Genomic DNA, 19550 nt, shown 5'->3' on the forward strand with positions numbered 1-19550 from the left:
CTTATAAAAACTAACTTACAATCCAATGTCCTCTAGCTATCGGGATTCTAAGGTATCCTGCTGATACTTTATTACCTTTTCTGCTGTCCAACCAAGCATCAAATTCTATATTGCGATATATTTCTGGATCCAGAGCTTTTAGCACCTTATACGGAAAGAGCATCCTTGATGGATTTTCTGGAAACTGAAACAAAATAGTCATGGTATAAACTCGTCACCTTTAAAGTCATCCTTTTATAAAGAAGAAAGAATCAAGGTTATTCTTTTTAAAACTGTACATAATTCCACCTTTCCTTTGTTATTAAAACAAAAAGTTAGCACAAAAAATTACCAACTATTTAAAAACCATCGAGAGACTAAAAGGAGCAACACTAGTCTAAGATCAAGTAGGATTTACATACAGAAATATTTCTCCTATTTCTTCAAGAGATAATGGTTAATTATAGTCCACTGTTGATAAAAACGAAACAATATCATCAGAATATTGATTACAAAGTATGAAATTTTATTATTACTTTAATTTTAAAATAAAAGCTTGTAAAAATGCCTTACGTATTCAGAGCTAGTTTTGAAAACTGGCTTTTTGGAGCCCATTCCCTGTGGAGGGATACTCTCTCAGCCTAGATACAGGAGGGAGGGCCTCAGTCCTACCCCAAATGATGTGACAGACTTTGATGATTCCCCCATGGAAGACCTCAGGCTCCCTGAGGAGTAGATGGGGGAGGGATAGGGAGATGGTGGGGGAAGTGGTAGGATGGGAGGAAGAGGGAACTGGAATTGGTATATAAAATAAGATTGTTTTTAATTTAAATAAAAAATTTAATAAAAATTCTCACAAAATACATATCTTCCATTTTAGACAAGTAGGAGTTACACGAAGAAAAACAAAACTACTTCTTTCCTAGCTCTAAATAATTAGAATGAACTATCTGGTTTTAATTATTTTAAATTATGGTGCTCTAAGACAAGTGTATGAACATTCTCTGACTGAGAAAATATCAAACCTTTAATCCTTCTGCTGTTCCTTGCTTGCTGTCTTCTGGTGTACTTTTGACATTGGAAGAGGCACCACACTCTTCGATTCTAATTGAAAAAATTCAAAGAAAATAACATTATATAAATGCAGCAGTTACTTGTCTCATGTCTCACAACTATGCCATACCACCCAGTAGTAAGAAGCCCAGTTCTGAAAAAAATGAAGCAAGTAAGTTTTCAACACATCCTCATTAGGTTTCTGTGATAAGTATGTGTTTAAAAATACTTAGATTATTTCATATTAAGATGGTTCTGTGATCCTGACTCTTAATGTTCACAGCTTCTGATTCCTGGGTCATGAGACTACTTCTAATTATAGAGAATTTACATATATTACAAACGCACACACATACCCCACAGTACCCACCCATCTCAATTGCCTCTTTCCCTGCTTTCAGTAGGAAAGTAGTCATCCATGTTCACCAAACAAATACAACAAAAAACCCTAAAGCTATCATCCAACCAGCTAGAACAATTTAAATGCTACCAAGAACCTATTTCCCAAAGTTCCAGTTTAAGACCTCAGTCCTGGTCCTGGCCAGCACCTTTATTACAGTCTTACATCATCCTGAACAGAAGTATAAGCTAAGCCATGGCATGATTTCTAAACCACATGAACTATAATATCAAAGTGCTGTTTTAAGCTGTCAATTTTGTAGTAATGTTGCCTTTCAACTACTGTAGATTACATAAACCCAAACTCTTAAGAAATCAGCAAAAAATGGAAACAAGCTTCACTTTGACCAAACTATTTCCACTCCTCTGGCTCCCAAATAAGCTTTAAAAATATTCTTCTGATGGCTCAGTGGGTAAAGATACTGGCTGCTAGCCTTTGGTTTTTTGGGTTTTTGTTTTGTTTTTCGAGACAGGGTTTCACTGTATTAGCTTTGGCTGTCCCGGAACTTACTCTGTAGACCAGGCTGACCTCTAATTCACAGAGATCTATCTGCTTGACCCTGCCACCCGAGTGCTGGGATCAAAGTTATGCACCACCACCACCCAGCATTGTTATTGTCTTCTTTTTTTTAAAGATTTATTTATTATGTAAATATTCTGTCTGCATGTTTGCCTGCAGGCCAGAAGAGGGCACCAGATCTCATTATAGATGGTTGTGAGCCACCATGTGGTTGCTGGGAATTGAACTCAAGACCTCTGGAAGAGCAGTCAAAGCTCTTAACCTCTGAGTCATCTCTCCAGCCCTCCAGCCCCCGACTCCCCCCACCCCACCCCCATTATTATCTTCTTAAATCAGATTCTTAAACCCAACCTGACCTAAAATGTTCTGACAGGAGGCCCAGTAATCTAATCTACAATGAGTAACTTATATACAACTAAATGCTAATTCTAAAGTCTTTTCTAGAAAAAAAGAGGATTCTAACTTTAACTGAACTCTGTAAGTCTGAGTATTTCAGAACACAATTTGGTAAAACTTTTCTCTTCCAATTAAAAACAATATATCCCTAAGATACATGTATGCGCATATATATAATCAAGCTATTTCTACTTTCAGATGCTAACTCAAAAGAAATATGAAAATCATAGAGTTGACAACCCTTTCTTTTAGTACCTATCCTCCGTTGAGTTCTTCTGATCAGTACTGGCTTCTACATTTCCAGTCAAAGCGTTGTTTCTGTTTCTCCTGGAACCACTTCGAAACAAATGAACTGCAGTTTTCAATGTTTCTTCATCCACTACAAATACATCTTTATAAAGAATTTCATACAATATCGCTGAAGGAAGAAAAAGAGCCAAAATCTCAATTGTCAAAATAAGACTCTTCATAACAATGTAAAAACATTCCTAACCCAGTATGTAAGTTCTGTAAGTACCAACAATGTTTTAAAAGGTCTTCAGTTTAAAGACTGGTAACAAATCATCTGAAATCACACCCATACATTTAATAAAGACCTTCATATACCTTGGCAAATTCCTGCAGTTGACTGAAATTCTTTTGAGTACACAGAATCATAATGGCCATTGTTTGAATAACAAAGAAGAATCTGAAGGAAAACATGAAATAAAATGTTATTCTTAACATCTTTTACAATCATAAAAGTTGGTAATCAGCAATTATTTATTTATTATGTATACAACATTCTGCTTCCATGTATATCTGCACACCAGAAAAGGGCACCAGATCTCATAACGGATGGTTGTGAGCCACCATGTGGTTGCTGGAAATTGAACTCAGGACCTCTGGAAGAGCAGCCATCACTGTTGACCTCTGAGCCACATCTCCAGCCCTGAAATTTCATTCTTAAGACATTTAACAAATCTAGAAGAATACAACCTGTACCTAAAAAATAATTTTAAACAATTACTTTTTATATCAAGATTGAAAACACCTAATTATACCATGAACCTCAATCACATTCCTGAAATGCACTAAACAAATCCTGACTGATGGATCTGCATGAAGATGGGAACGTGCACAAATTCAATTCCTGAACAAAACAGATATTGGAAATTCAATCTTGATTTCTCAGAATAATTTGAGAAATTATGTAAAATATCCCACTATCCAAATATCCAAAATTTAGACAGGGGAAGAAAAAGGACAGACAGACATCAGGCAATTTGGTTAAAATACTAAAAAAAAAATCACTGTAATAAATAGAAACACAAGAAAGGACACTTCCAGAAAAATTCTAAGTTACTGATATGGCTATAAAAACAAAGGGTTAACTTCTTAGCTGATTCCTTAAATTGCCAGTGCTTTACAAAACGATTACAGGGCCATGTTTACTAACAAAAACTTTTCAGTAAATGTTTCTTTTTATGAAATTTGTTCGTGTTAACAACTGTAAATATTTTTAAATTGTTTGCTCAAAAATCTGTTTTGAATCAAGCACTAGTGAAAGAGCAATTGCAAATGAAAACCCCCCCAAAATCTCATGTATGGATGCAGTTCAATGTTATAGCACTGGTCTAGCATGCTCAAAGCCCTGGATTCAACCCCCAGCACCACATACACATAAGATAGCCTACAGAATGAGGAAAAATCATTGCCACATATACAATATTGAACTAAAAAAAATAACCCCAAACAATTCAATCAATAAACAGGCAAGCATGGTGAACAGTCAAATCTTACAAGATGACAACGAGTAGGCAATAAATACATGAAAATTTGGTCAGTATTATTAATCATCTGGAAAATGAGTTAAAACTACATAACTCCATCTCACTCCAGACAGAAAGGTTGCCATTACAAAAACAGGATCAGCAAGATGGCTCAGCAAGAAACTTACTGTCAAGCCTGAGCTCAAGCCCAAGAACCCACAGTAGAAAGGGAGCCTGTGTCAGTCTGTCAGTGTCTATGTTTTTCTCCCTACCGCACCCCCGCCTCCCTTTCTCCCTCTCTCCCCTCCCTTTCTCCCTCTCCCTCCCTCCCTCCCCCCCTCTCTCTCTCTCTCTCTCTCTCTCTCTCTCTCTCTCTGTGTGTGTGTGTGATTCCATCATGAGTAAAATGTTTGTTCAACACACATGTGTACCTGAGTTCAGATCACTCATGTTTGCATAAAAGCTGTTACAATATCACAAGTCTATTAAACCAATTTTCAGGGGACAGAGACAGGTGGGTTCCAAAAGCTCAGTGGTAATTCACTCGCTGAAAAGGCAAGCTTCAGGTTCAGTAAGAGATCCTGTCTCCAAAAAATTAGGTAGAGTGGGCTAAAAAAAAAAAAAAAAGGCTCAGTGGTAAAGAGCATTTATCACTGTTGCAAAGGAACCTGAGTTAAATTCCCAGCACCCATATCAGGCCACTTACAACCATCTATAACTACAGCCCCAGGGGATCTGACACCATTGCCTCTGTAAGCACTGGCACACCTGTGTCTACAAGACACGCAGATGTACACACATGTATACAATTAAAAATTTTTCATCTTTTTAAAATAGTGTAAACAGGAAGACTCCTAAGACCAACTTTTGGCCATCCCAAGTACACTGACAAGTGTACCCACAAATACACATGAACACATGCATGTACCAAACACACACGGGATAACATTTTTAAAGCTTAAAACGAAAACAATAAAATACACTGAGGCCAGGCGTTGGAGGTGCATGCCTTTCATCCCGGCACTCGGGAGGCAGAGGATTTCTGTGAGTTTGAGGCTAGCCTTGTCTACAGAGCAAGTGCCAGGACAGCCTCCAAAGCCACAGGGAAACCCTGTCTTGAAAAAACCAAAAAAAAAAAAAATGTGCTAGGGATGTAGCTTAGTGGAGGATCACTTGCCTAGTGTACAAAAGCCTGAGATCAACCCCTAGTACATGAAACAAACAAAAAAACCTGCAACCCACATATTTTGGGAGGTAGGCCACTAAGCAAAACACTCTCAAAACAAAATATTCTGAGAGGAAGAGTAATGCATATTCATGGGCACATAAATGAGTAACACCTTCACTTGTGGAAACAGGAAGTAACAGATCCTAAAGGGCCTATTATTTCTGTTACAGAAATCAAACTACTGTAATATAACTACTTTATACAGAAACATAAGCAGCTATAATTTTTTAAGGTCACTGTCCTTCAAGAGTGAGAATCAGAAATGGAGAGGGATGGGAACACAGACTTGTTTTTCACTGTACTATCAGTATAATATTAAAATTGAAAATTAAATATTAAGATGAATTATTCCCACAAATACTCCATTTTGAGATTTGTCTTAATTCTGAAATGTGCTGTGTAGCCTCCAAAGCTACAGAGAAACCATGTCTTGAAAAACAAGCAAAAAATATACACTGGCAGAAATGTTGGGAAAGAGGAACCCACATACCTAAACTACTGAGAATGCAAAGTATTACAAAATACTATGGAACTCAATGTGTCAATTCCTCAAAAAAATAAAAAAAATAAAAATAAAAAAAACCTAAAACTATTATATGAATCAGCTATATAACCCCTGGGTATATACCCAAAGAACTCTAAGTAAACATATTATAGAGATACTTGTATATCCATGTTTATTGCTGCACTACTCACAAGAGTTAAGAAATTGACCCAGGGACTGGAGAGATGGCTCAGCAGTTAAGAGCACTGGCTGTTCTTCCAAAGGACCCGGGTTAAATTCCTAGCACCCATACAGTAGCTTACAACTGCAACTCCAGTTCTGGGAGTACATAAAATGTACATAAAATAAAGGTTAAATAACATACAAGAAATTGACCCAGCCTAGACATCTACCAATAGATGAAAATAGACAAAGAGGCCAGGCGGTGGTGGTGCATGCCTTTAATCCCAGAATTTGGGAGGTGGATCTCTGTGAGTTCGAGGCCAGCCTGATGTATAGAGTGAGTTCCAGGACAGCCTCCAAAGCTGCAGAGAAACCCTGTCTCAAAAAACAACAACAACAAAAACTGCAATTATCAAACCTTCATCCAGTAACTAAGGAAATCAGATGCAGAGATCCACAACTAACTAGGCCAAGCTCTTGGGAGTCCAGTTGAACAGAGGGAGGGGTAATAATATGAACAAAGAGATCAAGACCATGATGGGGAAACCCACAGAAACAGCTGACCTGAGCTAGTGAGAGTTCACAGACTGGACTGACAACTACAGAACCTGCATAGAACCAAATTAGACCACCCATGATTGCAGGTGACAGAGGGTAGATTAGGCAGTTTATGAGGTCACTGGCAGTGGGATCAGGATCTATCCCTAGAACAGGAACTGGCTTTTTGGAGCCCATTTCCTATGGAGAGATACCCTGGCTCAGCCTAGACACAGAGGGGAGCCTTGGTCAGGATTCAAGGAGGTGATAGGACAGAATTCACTGACATCACCATGAGAGGCTATACCTTCTCTGAGGATAGAATGGGGGGGGGGCTGAGGGGACGTTGGGGGGAGAGGGATGAGGGGAGGGAAAGAACTGGGATTGATATGTAAAATTGAAAAATTTAAAAATAAGGGACTGGAGAGATGGCTCAGAGATTAGGAGCACCAACTGCTTTGCAGAGGTTCTGAGCTCAATTCCCAACAACTACATAGTGGCTCACAAGCATCTGTAATGAGATCTTGCTCCGTCTTCTGGCCTGCGGGCATACATGCAGACAGAACACCATATACATAATAAAGAACTCTTAAAAAAAAAAGAAAAGAAACCAGGTGGTGGTGGCACTCGCCTTTAATCCCAGCACTCTGCAGGCAAAGCACTCTGGAGGCAGAGACAAGCTCTCTGTAGGTTCAGGCTCCAGAACAGGCTCCAAAGCTACAGAGAAACCCTGTCTTGAAAAACTAATAATAGCCGGGCGGTGGTGGTGCACGCCTTTAATCCCAGCACTTGGGAGGCAGACGCAGGCGGATCTCTGTGAGTTCAAGACCAGCCTGGTCTACAAGAACTAGTTCCAGGACAGCCTGCAAAGCCATAGAGAAACAGTCTCAGAAAAAAAAAGCTAATAATAATAATAAAAGAAAGAGAAAATGTGGCCCATGTATACAACAATGTTTTATACAGTCCTAATGAAATCATGGCATTTTTAGGAAAATGGATGTAACTGAAGATTGTTATGTTAGGCACAATAAAACTCGGAAAGAAAAATACATTTACTCGCAAATACAGAATCTAGATTTTGACTTATATGCATGTGTGTCATGCAAATAGAATGTGGACTATGAACAGGAAGAAAGAAACCTTAAAGGAGTGGGGAGGGAGAAAGGCTAAAAACTTCAGATGAAATGAAAACATAAGGGCACCAGCAAAGTAGCAAAAGGGTGGATGGAAGAATAAAGGGAGCAGGGAATGGGAATAAATTAGAAAATAAATTAGAAAATGGAAATAAATTAGAAAAAGTTATCATGACATATACATATGAAAATACCATTTAATGTATCACCACCACATGCTTAAGCAGGTCTCTTCCTTCTATGTCCTTTCTACGTATTACTTGTACTATAAAACTAATGATTTAATTGCAATTAACTATTCCATAAAGTCTTTATGCCACCTAAAGCCCCTAGAAAAAAAAACTTTATTAATCATAAATAATGGTATCCTCGAAGTCCAGAAAAGCAACATGTTTGCTGAATAAATTAGATGGCCCACTTGTAAAATAAGTGACTCCATTTATAATTAATGCATCCCCAATCAGTTATTTCTAATATTAATACCACTTCCTTAGTTTAGATCGTTTCCCTAAATTACTGTAACAACATCAAAGTTGTCCTATTCTTGCTGTGCCATCATCAACTTCCCAGTATTATGCTTCATGGTGTGAAATAAAACTTACAAAATTCAAATATTGCATAGTCCCATATTCATTGATTGAGTACTTAAGATCAAACTCATTTCGTAAAAACCTTTTGGAAGACTCTGCTGGAAAAAAAATCTATTACCAGAGCTGGGGAGATGGCTCAGTTAAGCAGTTAATATCACTGACTGCTCTTCCAGAGGTCCTGAGTTCAATTCCCAGCAACCACATGGTGGCTCACAACCACCTTGAATGAGATCTTGTGCCCTCTGCTGGCATGCAGGCAGAAGACATAATAAATAAATAAAATCTTAAAAAAAAAAAAGAGATTTCTTAAAAAAAAAAAAAAGGAAAAAGAAATCTATTACCAGCTGAGAGTTTTGAAAAACATCTACTTTTTACTATTTTTTAAGCACTTTACTAAAATGTAAAACTCTCAAGACACATCCAAATGAGAAAAATAAGCTGAAATGTAGACATGATGTGATAAAACTAAGTATCATGACTTGGAAACTAACCAGGGTATAAGAGAAGAAAGAGCTACAGGGAAGTTGGGAATGTTTCCAAGGAATTGACAATTAAGGGATGAAACAATGACCTGTACAAATGCTAGCAAGTAGCATGACGTGTACACTAAGGATAAAAGAGAATGAAATGACACTGAACACCTAACTTCAGATTTAACCCTTATTGACTGGTCAATGAGGAGCCAATTAGGCTTTTGTGTGGTTTTTCTTATTAAGGAGTGATAAGAACAATCTGTTTAAATAAAAGGTAGCTAATATCAATGAGGATGACAGACTAGAGAGGAAAAGGCTACCAGCATAGAATATTACCAGTTAGACAATGTTTATTAGGTGACTCAGTAGCACAATGGTTCCTCATCGGTCTTCAAAACTAGGTTTAGTGTTTCACTAATTAGGTTAAAAGAATTATTTACTATTGTGGCAAACCAGCAGCATCATTCAACTTTATTTCAGCCAGCATTCATTTTCTTACCTTTTCTTCAAAGCCATTATCTGTGACCTGCATTGGTGGTTTTCCAGGATATCGATAAAGAATGAAATCTCGACTACAGGTAGAAAACAAAGGTAGGTGGGAAGAGATTATTTAGCATATGCATAAGATAGCTATAACTAAAGGTAGCCTTTTAAGATTTTTCTTAACTCCCCCTGAATATCAAAATACATGACCATTTGAAGGATAATTCAACTGCTTAAGTATCTAAAAAATGTTTGCTCTAATTTTACAATAGAAATGGCATTACCCTAATGATAACATATAAAAAATGTTAAAGTACTGAGAAGTTTGATAAGATAGCTACCTTGATTTCCTACTGATACTATTACCAGTTCAGTATTTTCGGGCTCTTAGTCTGTCTTGAGACAGAATCTTGTTGTGTACCCTAAGGTAGTCTTGAACTCAAGATCATCTTGCTCAGTTCTAGTATTACAGGCATGTCCCAGCACACCTGGCTTCCATTTAATCTTCCTTTCAAAGAGACACAAATTCTAGGACAGAACTAGTAATAAGGTTCTTCATCTAAGAACTGTATTAAATGGATTTTTCTCAGGCCTTTTGCTTCTACACTATTAACTTACCAACACTCCAATTTAACCAATTTAGCCAATCCTAAAGAGAGTCTCACAGAAATCTTACTTATACACAGTCATTCTCATTCATATATTCCCTCTTTCATTTTCCTTTGATACAACTTACTTATAAATTAGAGAAAGAGCTCTTAGTTCCAGCTGGCCAGCACTCTCCTAAATATAAATAACACAGAGTTTTGAAAAACGTTTCAGAACTATTAAATATTGTTTACATTTTTTGGCTATTAATGTTTCAGGTAAAGTATTTGTATAACACAATGTAATTTGTTTTGAATATAAGAAAATTAAGATACCCAATCAAGGCAGGCAGTGGTGGTGCACGCCTTTCATCCCAGCACTCGGGAGGCAGAGGCAGGTGAGTTCGAGACCAACCTGGTCTACAAGTTCCAGGACAGCCTCCAAAGCCATAGAGAAACCCTGTCTCAAAAAAAAAAACAAAACAAAAAAACCAAACCAAAAAAAAAAGCAAAAGCAAAAGCAAAAAAAAAAGTACCCACTCAAATAATGGGCCCAAAGCTCTTAGCCATTAGGTAATAACTACACGATTTAAAAAGTATAAAAGTGTAACTACTATTTTTAAAAAGGTGGCAGAGTATTTAGTAAATGTCTATTTAACTAAAAACTGATCAATATTACCATAAAAATTATTTCTAAATTATTATGAATTTTATTCCCACAACAGATAACTACCAATTAGGAAAATGTTATTTTTTAAAAAATAATAAACGTTACCATTGTTCTTCCCATTAAAGTGAAAAGGCTTTAAGTGTTTCCCAACATTGTCCTTTTCCGAAGCACTGTGTACTCAAAGCAGGTTACAAAACAGTCAACATAATTCTCAATATTCAACACAAAACAACAGACCATTGCTTCCAATAATTGTTTCATTCAACAGAGCTGGCTACTTAAGAAAATATTTGAGTCATTATAAATAAAGAAGTATGTTTGGGTTATTACTTCAAACAATTTTGAAAAAATGATCTTTGGCAAATGGATGTGTTTCACATTGCATACTTTGGAAAACTAAAATATGCGCACCATACAACAGACACATTTTCAGGATTTCAATGGGCAACTACTCTGAGCTCCGAACGGGCTGATTCTGACATTACACATCTATTAGAGTTAATGACTATTATGGGTATACCTGCACAAATAAAAACTGACAATGCTCCAGCATATGTCTCCAGTAAATGGAAACATTTTTTATAAATATTGTAACATAAAGCATATTACTTGTATACCATGCAATCCTACAGGACAAGCAGTTGTTGAGAGATCTAATTGCAATTTAAAGGAAATGCTCTATAAACAGACAGGGGGTATCAAGACTCCCAAAAACAGATTACATAATGCTTTACTAACATTAAACCTTCTTAATGCTAATGAGAAAGGAAAAACAGCCACATGAAGACATTAAACAGAAAACACTTCTGAGCTAAATCAGCTGGTGTACTTCAAGGATATGGAAACCAGGATATGTGCTATGTTGGGGAAGGGGTTTTGCCTTTGTTTCTCCAGTGGGCTCTGTTTGCTAGAGACAAGCAGAGGCTGCAGGCTCCTTTACAAGAGATTTCCTGAATCAGCATTAGCAGCAAAAAAGTGCACAGCTCTTTTAAGATGGCTCTGATACCAAACAACTGAAATAATTAATATAGTGTCCCTGTGTTTCTTTGGGGCTGAAGGGCGGCAGGACTTGGGAGGACAAGAAACTCCAGCAACAGATATCCTCGTATTTGAACTTACCTTGGGATCTCCCAACCGTTCCAGATATTTCTCAAAAGATCCCTCCACATACTTCAAAAAATAAAACAAACTTGACTTAGCCAAATATATAGTATTGCAATCTGATTATATTCTACAGTTATCAGCATCTAATGAGTTTTTCTTTTTTTATTTGAGATAATACACTTCCATCATTTCACCCTTCCCTTTCCTCTCTCCAAACTCTCTCATATAGCCAATCCCCACTCTTTCAAACTCATGGCCTCATTTTTCATTAATTGTTGTCACATTCATATATGTTTATGAATTCTGAATGTTTATATATTCTGTATGTGGGATTAAATGATTAGTTCACACAGCACCTCAAGTTCTACACCTACAGAAATGTCTTGTGTAGAAAAATGTTATCTCAGAAGCTGTCTACTTATCAGTGGATTTCATCAAATGCAATCTGTATCTTCCAGTTTCTTTTAGAATACCAACTCAAGTAACCTGACAATTGTAATCAAGCAAGACCAAGAATCATCAAGAATAAAAATTTGATAGGAGACATGTATACAAAGCTAAACTAAGAAAGTTTTTTTGTTGTTTTGTCGAGACAGGGTTTCTCTGCATAGCTTTGGAGCCTATCCTGGCACTCGATCTGGAGACCAGGCTGGCCTCGATCTCACAGAGACCCATCCCCTGCCTCGGCCTCCTGAATGCTGGGATTAAAGGAGTGCACCACCAACACCCTGCTAAACTAAGAAAATGTTTATAAAAAGAATTCCAATGACATCAAAACAGCTCCAGACACAAGAAACTTTTGCAGGTGTAGATGTGGTCCACACTGATTTTTATCGAAGCTGCAATGACTTTTACCACAGCCAGAACTAAAACTGTTAACCTTACAATGAAAAATCTTATAGTAAGTAAAATACACCTCTGTAAAAAACTGAATTAAACTCACTTTCTCTACAGTTCTGAGATATAACTACCTTGCAGTAAACAGAATAATTCTAAGTGGTGCAAATTTTGGCCCTGAAACCACTGTAATGTATAACTCCTCAAATTAAATTTTTTAATTTAAGATTTAAGATAGTGACTGATATCTATCATGCTCATGGGTGTCCTTGTGCCTTAAGACTGGCTGGTATTTTTTTTTTTTTTTTTAGTTTTCAGTGAAAAGACACAAACATGGCATAAACTTCAAACTTGGGGGGGGGAGACTTCTAACAGTGTTTTACATATCTTATGTTAGTTAAAATGTGAAAACAATAGCACCCTTAATTTGCAAGTTTGTTTTAAAATGCAGGAATCTGAAGCCTCCTCCTCTCAACCCTACTTCATCAGAATGTACAGTTTAACAAAAGCCCCCAGGGTTATCTGTATGCACAAAATCCTTGAGATCTGCTGCAATCAAACCATGGTCTTCCATTTCGATGTCAGGAACAGTATTTCTCCCAGGTGGAGGAGATTTAAACAAGATTTAAAGAGGCCTTTACAGTATTTTACAACTCACTGAAACCTGTTGAGGAAATCAAAAACAAACCTCCAAGGGCAGGAAGGCAAATATTCAATATACAGTCAAAAGAATTAAAGCTGTGCCGGGCGTGGGTGGCACACGCCTTTAATCCCAGCACTCGGGAGGCAGAGGCAGGTGGATCTCTGTGAGTTCGAGGCCAGCCTGGTCTACAAGAGCTAGTTCCAGGACAGCCTCCAAAGCCACAGAGAAACCCTGCCTCGAAAAAATTTAATTTGAGGAGGTACAAAAGCATGCTAGTTCTAAGTCGGCTGAGAACTAAAAGGTTGCTATTGAGAAAATAGACTATATGACAATTCAGTTTTTATATTAGGTACCAAAAATTTTTTTCCCACTTACTAACATTACCAACAATTATCTTCAGTGCATATATTCTACTTACAGACTCAAAAGCTTGTTGATTTTCTTTCATATATGAGACACAAACTCTCCTGATGTGTAAATGATGGATCTGGCTGTAAAACAACTATAAAAGAAAAAACTAGCTCACTGGTCATGTCATTTGAAATAGATGCTTCTAAATTAAGATGATGAATTATACATAGTTTCCTAATCTAGAACACGTTGGAAACAGCAAAATTAAGACCATCTGCTACCACACCTGATTTTAGCCAAAGGTGAAGAAGCCATGCCTTATCTTTAAAATGGTCATCTTTAGTGAGATTCAGAGTTAAAGATTCTCTCCTGGGGCCAGGTGTTGGTGGCTCATGCCTTTTAATCCCAGCACTCGGGAGGCAGAGGCAGGCGGATCTCTGTCTGTGAATTCGAGACCAGCCTGGTTTACAAGAGCTAGTTCCAGGACAGCCAAAGCCACAGAGAAACCCTGTCTCAAAAAACCAAAAAATAAAAAAAAAATAAGAACAAGCTTTGGCGGGGCTGGAGATGGCTCAGTGGTTAAGAGCACTGACTGCAGCCGGGTGTTAGTGGCCATGCCTTTAATCCCAGCACTCGGGACGCAGAGGTAGGCGGATCTCTGTGAGTTCAAGGCCAGCCTGGTCTCCAGAGCGAGTGCCAGGATAGGCTCCAAAGCTACACAGAGAAACCCTGCTCGAAAAACCAAAAAAAAAAAAAAAAAAAAACACTTACTGCTCTTCCAGAGGATCCGGGTTCAATTCCCAGCACCCACATGGCAGCTCACAACTGTCCATAACTCCTGTTCCAGGGATCCAATACCCTCATACAGACAAAACACCAATGTACATAAAATAAATAATTAAAAAAAATTTAAAAATTCTGTCCTGTACTTTCGACTCCCATAAGGGCACAAGTTAAAAATCTTTCTTATGCATAAAACAAAAGGGAGTAGAACATGCTTATAAATGATTGAGATTCATTTCATTTTTTTTAACCCCACATTAATTTACCCCTCCCCCATTACACAAAGTAGCCACAGGAGAACAGTGTTTGCTCTAATCAGCAATAGCGCCATATTTTGCTGTCCGTGCTTTTCAGGCAGGCCTGGATACTATCACTAACAAAACAGAAAAGGTAACGTTTTTTTGTTTCTTTCAGTATGCTACAGATTAAGCTACTAGAACATGCCACATCGCACTCTGAAAACTTACAAACAAGACATTATATCCATTTGTCATGCTTATATTTACCTGCTCGGAAATAGCCCGAAAAAGGCAAGAGGCATCCTTGGCAATCACCTTTCGAAACAGCCCTAAACTGCCTAAATATTCATCCATTGATGCCTCATTCAAAGACTTCTGGCCGCAGTACTTTTTCCATCCTTTATTCATTGTGCATGGGGTGAGGAGAAAGGAATAGAGGGGTGAAAAGGAAGGAAACACAGAACGCAGGAAGGAATAGGCAGCGGCGGCAAGTGCTGGAGCTTGTGTAGGCAGGTATCCAAAACAGCTCAAGGTCTAGGCAGAAGGCAGTTGCGGCAGGGCTGCAGAATCTTGGCACTTCCCAGAAGCAGAAGCAAGAGGCTGACTGGTGCAGGACAAGACAGGACCCTGTGGAAAAACAAAAACGAAGAGCAGATGCTCCAAAGAATAAGAAACTTGAGGAGACAAATGAGGAAGAAGTTAAACAGTTAAAGAAAGTGGGGACTATCAAAATCAGCTAAAGGCATAAAAAAGTAACTAAGCTGCTGAAAGCTAAAGAAAACTCTTGTCTGCAGTTGAACTGGGGGAAGCTACCTCAGGAGTCTGCAAAGATTACAAAAAGGCTCACGTGTGTAAAACAGCCTACTCCACGAAAGCTTTGCAATCACTCCCAGAATTTCCAAGGAGTTCCTGTCCTTCGGATACCCTCCAGAGTCTGAGGAAGTAGGGGTGGGGCATTTAACTAATTCTCTTCAGTATTGAGAACATCTTTTTTAGAAGACAAAGGGGAGGGACCTCCATCTCCTGAGACAAAGATCACACTTCAAGCAAAATTTAAAAAATGCCAAGCAACTGTTTTGTTTCAAGTAGAAAATAAAGATCATTTAATTCTAGATAAATTGTCTACTAGGACCACTGAAAATAAATCCACTAAGAGTAGTAGGAGATTCTTGAGAAATGTTGCTGCATAGTACTAAGAATAGTACTAAGAACAGGGAGAAGCATTGAACTGAAAAGAATGAGAGCTAGAGGTGACCGGGCAGTTGAAAGCACATGCTGCAAAGTTCGGTTCCCAGCACCCAAGCCAAGTGGGTCACAACTTGTAATTTTGCTGCTATCCATGAGCATCTGCAGTCACATGCACAGTGCACATACCCACACAAAATTAAAAATAAATCATTAAAAAGTGGAAACAATAGAAGCAGCATATAAAATATCTTACACTGAAACTTTCAAAAATGTACATTTAAGATTTGATGACATGGCCGGCATTGGTGGTGCATGCCTTTCATCCAGGCACTCAGGAGGCAGAGGCAGGTGGATCTCTGTGAGTTCGAAGCCTGCCTGGTCTAACAATCGAGTTCCAGGACAGGCTCCAAAACAATACAGAGAAACCCTGTCTCGAAAAAAACCAAAAAGATTTGATGACACATCACTGACATGTTTTAACTTGTTATTAAGGTACTTTGACAGAAAAAAGTGCTGATTCCTTGGGGGTGGAGGGCACCATTTCTATTATTTCATTCTGGATTTAAGTATCTTATTTTTAGTTAAATTCCAAAATACAACCCTCTTTTTAACTCAAAGTGTTAAAAAGTAAGTTTTAGGAACATACAGCTCAGTGATAAACCTTGTATACTAGGTTCTTGAACACTAAAATCAATACTAACACCACAAATAAATAAAGGAATAAATACGTCAAAAGCTTGCTTTTCCTATTGGTCTAGAAATGTTAAATTTGTAATTTTCCCATTTGTACAGTGATAACACACTAAATTAAATACGTAAGGTGTTATCCACATGTTTGACAAAAAAAGAAAATACACTCTAAGTAAAAAAAAAAATGTTAACTTTAAAGACCTTTTGATGTAAAGCAGCTATCAAAACTATTATTCTTCTATATGTGAGTCAGTTGTAATTATGACTGCTGTCTATAGGAAAAACAAGTGGGCCATCACTTATAATTTATGAATGAAATAAAATCATGGTAAATAAGGAATGATATTTGACTTTCCTTACTACATTTCCTTACTAATTTCATATTACCTCATTTCTTTTCTAAAGAAACCATAACAAAGGAACTTTGTTCTGAACCAACCATGCTGTTTGGTTATAGGAAAGGCCATCATTTTTTAAGATCCCTAATTCACTAAGAAAGACTTATAAGACAATTAAAATGTTGATATTCTACAAGACAAAATACAAATTCTTTACATCTACTTAACTTTAAACATGGGTATAAAACCCCAACAAATACTATTCATATACTTCTATTTGAGAAAAGAATTGGAAGGTAGGGGGCCAGGAAAACAATCAAAATATAGGGGAAACCAAGAAACAAAGACCAGAAAAATCCTTAACAGAAAGACTAGAGAAAGAAAAGTATATACTAAGAAAACAAGCAACAGACAAATATAAAACAGTCAATTTATTTTTGACAAAGAACAAAGACAATACAATAGATAATACAATATTTATAACAAATAATGCAAGCATTGCCCATTCATAAAGCAAAAATTAACCCTAGACCTGAATCTCACACCTTACTTTTGTTAATTAATGCAAAGTAGACCAGATCTAAAAAGTTTCTATATTTATCCTGATACCTGATGCCTCTCAAGAGAGGGTTAAGGCAGCAGGAGAAAAGCAGCAAGGGAGCACCCCCCCTCCTACCCCCACCCCAACCCAGGACCTTTCTATCATATATTTTAGCTTCTGAACTACAAACATTTGGAAATCAATGCATAAAATTAAAGTTCTTAAAAACATATAGATTGGACCGGGTGTTGGTGGCACACCCCTTTAATCCCTTCACTCGGGAGGCAGAGGCAGTCGAATCTCTGTGAGTTCCAGGCCAGCTGGTCTCCAGAGTGAGTGCCAGGATAGATTCCAAAGCTACACAGAGAAACACAGTCTCGAAAAACCAAAAAAAAAAATACATAATAGATTGGACTTTCACAAAATTACCTTTGCTCTGCAAAAGAAATTGTCAGGCAGGTGAAAAAAGAAGTTACTAACCCCGGTAAAAAACACTCATAGCACAAATCTAACAAAGAAATATTTGTATTGAAAAAAAAAATATATATATATGGAGCTATTAAAAATGGACTGGGGATATAACTCAGCTGATACATTGCTTGCATAGTATGCTAGAGACCCTGAGTTCAATCCTCAGGAAAACATAAATCTGGCATGGAGGTAGAAGCCTGTCACCCCAGCTCTCTCATGGTAGAGGCAGCGTTTCAGACATTCACAACCACCCTAGGGTACAAAGTGAGTATGAGGCTGATCTCTACTATACAATGAACAATCCAGTTTTTTAAATGGGCAAAACATCTTAATGTTTTACTAAAGGTAAATAAAGGTTAAGTTGGCAGAGTGCTTGCCTTGTGTATAATATCCCAGCTTTAGGAGCTAGCTGTGAGAAGATCAGGATGTTTAAGATTATTCTCTACAATAGAGTTTGAGGCCAACCTGGGCTAGTCTCTATCTGAAAAAGGAGAAAGGGAGTAAAAATGGCCAATAACTAGTTAGAAGATGTTCAGTATGATTGATTAGCCATTAGCAAAATTAAAATTAAAATCACAATGAGACAATTACACACCTGCTGGGAAGGCTATACGAGTGTGAACAAGGGTGTGAAAAAACTAGCCCTAAAAAGCCAGATGCAAAAGGTATATGAAATATGCTAGATAAAAATCAGGTTAGTAGTTGTCTGGTCTGTGGTGGGAACGGGCACTGGCAACAAATAAGGACAAACATTTTACAGATAAAAATTTGAAAATCTTTCCTAATGGTTTCACTAAAAATTGCTGAATTTTAATTACTGAATTACACTCCTTACAAACTGGTTAATTTTGCCAGGCAGTGGTGGCACATGTCTTTAATCTGAACAGTCGGAAGGCAAGGCCAGCCTGGTCTATAGAGCTAATTCCACAACAACCAGAGATACACAAAGAAACTGGGAGGGGGGAGGGTGGTTAATTTCTAACATCCACCTAAGTGTAGAATTCCTATGAGTTTTCATATAATCAGAGTTATGCATCCATCACAATTTGAGAAGACTGTCACTTGAAAATGAAACCCTATTTTCTTATAACTATCCACCTCTAATTATGCTATCTCACCAACGCAGATCTATAGATTTATCTATTCTGAAATGTTCAAATAAATGTAAGCATGTATTTTATGTTCCTATGTGACTCACTTCTTACAATTAGTGTTAAGTTTGCCAATCAACATTCAACATTGTCATATACATTTGTATTTCTGTCCATTTCAAACAACTTATCAGTTAACAGAAATCTCTCTACTTCCACTTTATACTATTAGAAATCCTGCTATAAATACATATATCTAAGTTTTTGCATGGACATATACTTTCAGTTCTCTTGGTATTGAATATGATAATACTGTCAACATTTAAGGGAGGGTAAAACTATAGCCTACCTTTTGATTTAAGCAATTCTAGTAGTTAGAATGTGGAATTTTACTGTGGTTTTGAGTTGCAAATTCCTCAGTGTCCCATGATACTAAGTCTTTTCATATGTTCTTCAGCCATTTTAGTTTGCTTTTGTTTTTGGTAGTTCACCCCTAACCCACCAAACCAAAGGCCTTGAACATGCATGCTAAACAATATATTCTACCATTGTCCTAAACCCCTTGGCTCATTTTTTATTTTCTTGGCGGGGGGGGTTTCAAGACAGTGTTTCTCTGTGGCTTTGGGGGCTGTCACAGGCTGGTCTCGAACTCAAAGAGATCTGCCTGCCTCTGCCCTCAGAGTGCTGGGATGAAAGTCATGTGCCACCACCGCCTGGCATTTTTTAAATTATTTTTAATGAGATACCAGTACGTATATTTTAGAATATGACTCATTTGTTGTTGTTTCTCAAGACAGAATTTCTCTGC

General features: G+C 37.5%; 1 protein-coding gene across 10 annotated transcripts in view; it reads right to left on the reverse strand.

Moving 5' to 3' along the window:
- The window catches only part of Alg13 (ALG13 UDP-N-acetylglucosaminyltransferase subunit), a 56132-nt gene that overhangs the window by 22744 nt on the left and 13838 nt on the right, over positions 1-19550 (reverse strand). For 2 of the 10 annotated variants that reach the window (XR_004771386.1, XM_035449861.1), the window contains exons 4-8: positions 9226-9298; positions 2954-3035; positions 2603-2765; positions 1005-1083; positions 76-184 (exon numbers count right to left, since the gene is read on the reverse strand). Coding sequence is in view for 7 of the 10 variants with exons in the window: in XM_035449861.1 (XP_035305752.1) it covers positions 76-184; positions 1005-1083; positions 2603-2765; positions 2954-3035; positions 9226-9298 (506 nt within the window). In the remaining 3 variants the exon portion in view is untranslated. Of the gene's footprint in view, positions 1-75; positions 185-1004; positions 1084-2602; positions 2766-2953; positions 3036-9225; positions 9299-9945; positions 9993-10571; positions 10637-11585; positions 11637-13468; positions 13553-14690; positions 15051-19550 lie in introns of those variants that run through there. The other 8 variants (XM_035449862.1, XM_027433566.2, XM_027433568.2 and 5 more) reach the window with 8 other exon arrangements.

The sequence above is a fragment of the Cricetulus griseus genome, chromosome X (assembly GCF_003668045.3).
Source record: "Cricetulus griseus strain 17A/GY chromosome X, alternate assembly CriGri-PICRH-1.0, whole genome shotgun sequence".
NCBI lineage: Eukaryota > Metazoa > Chordata > Mammalia > Rodentia > Cricetidae > Cricetulus > Cricetulus griseus.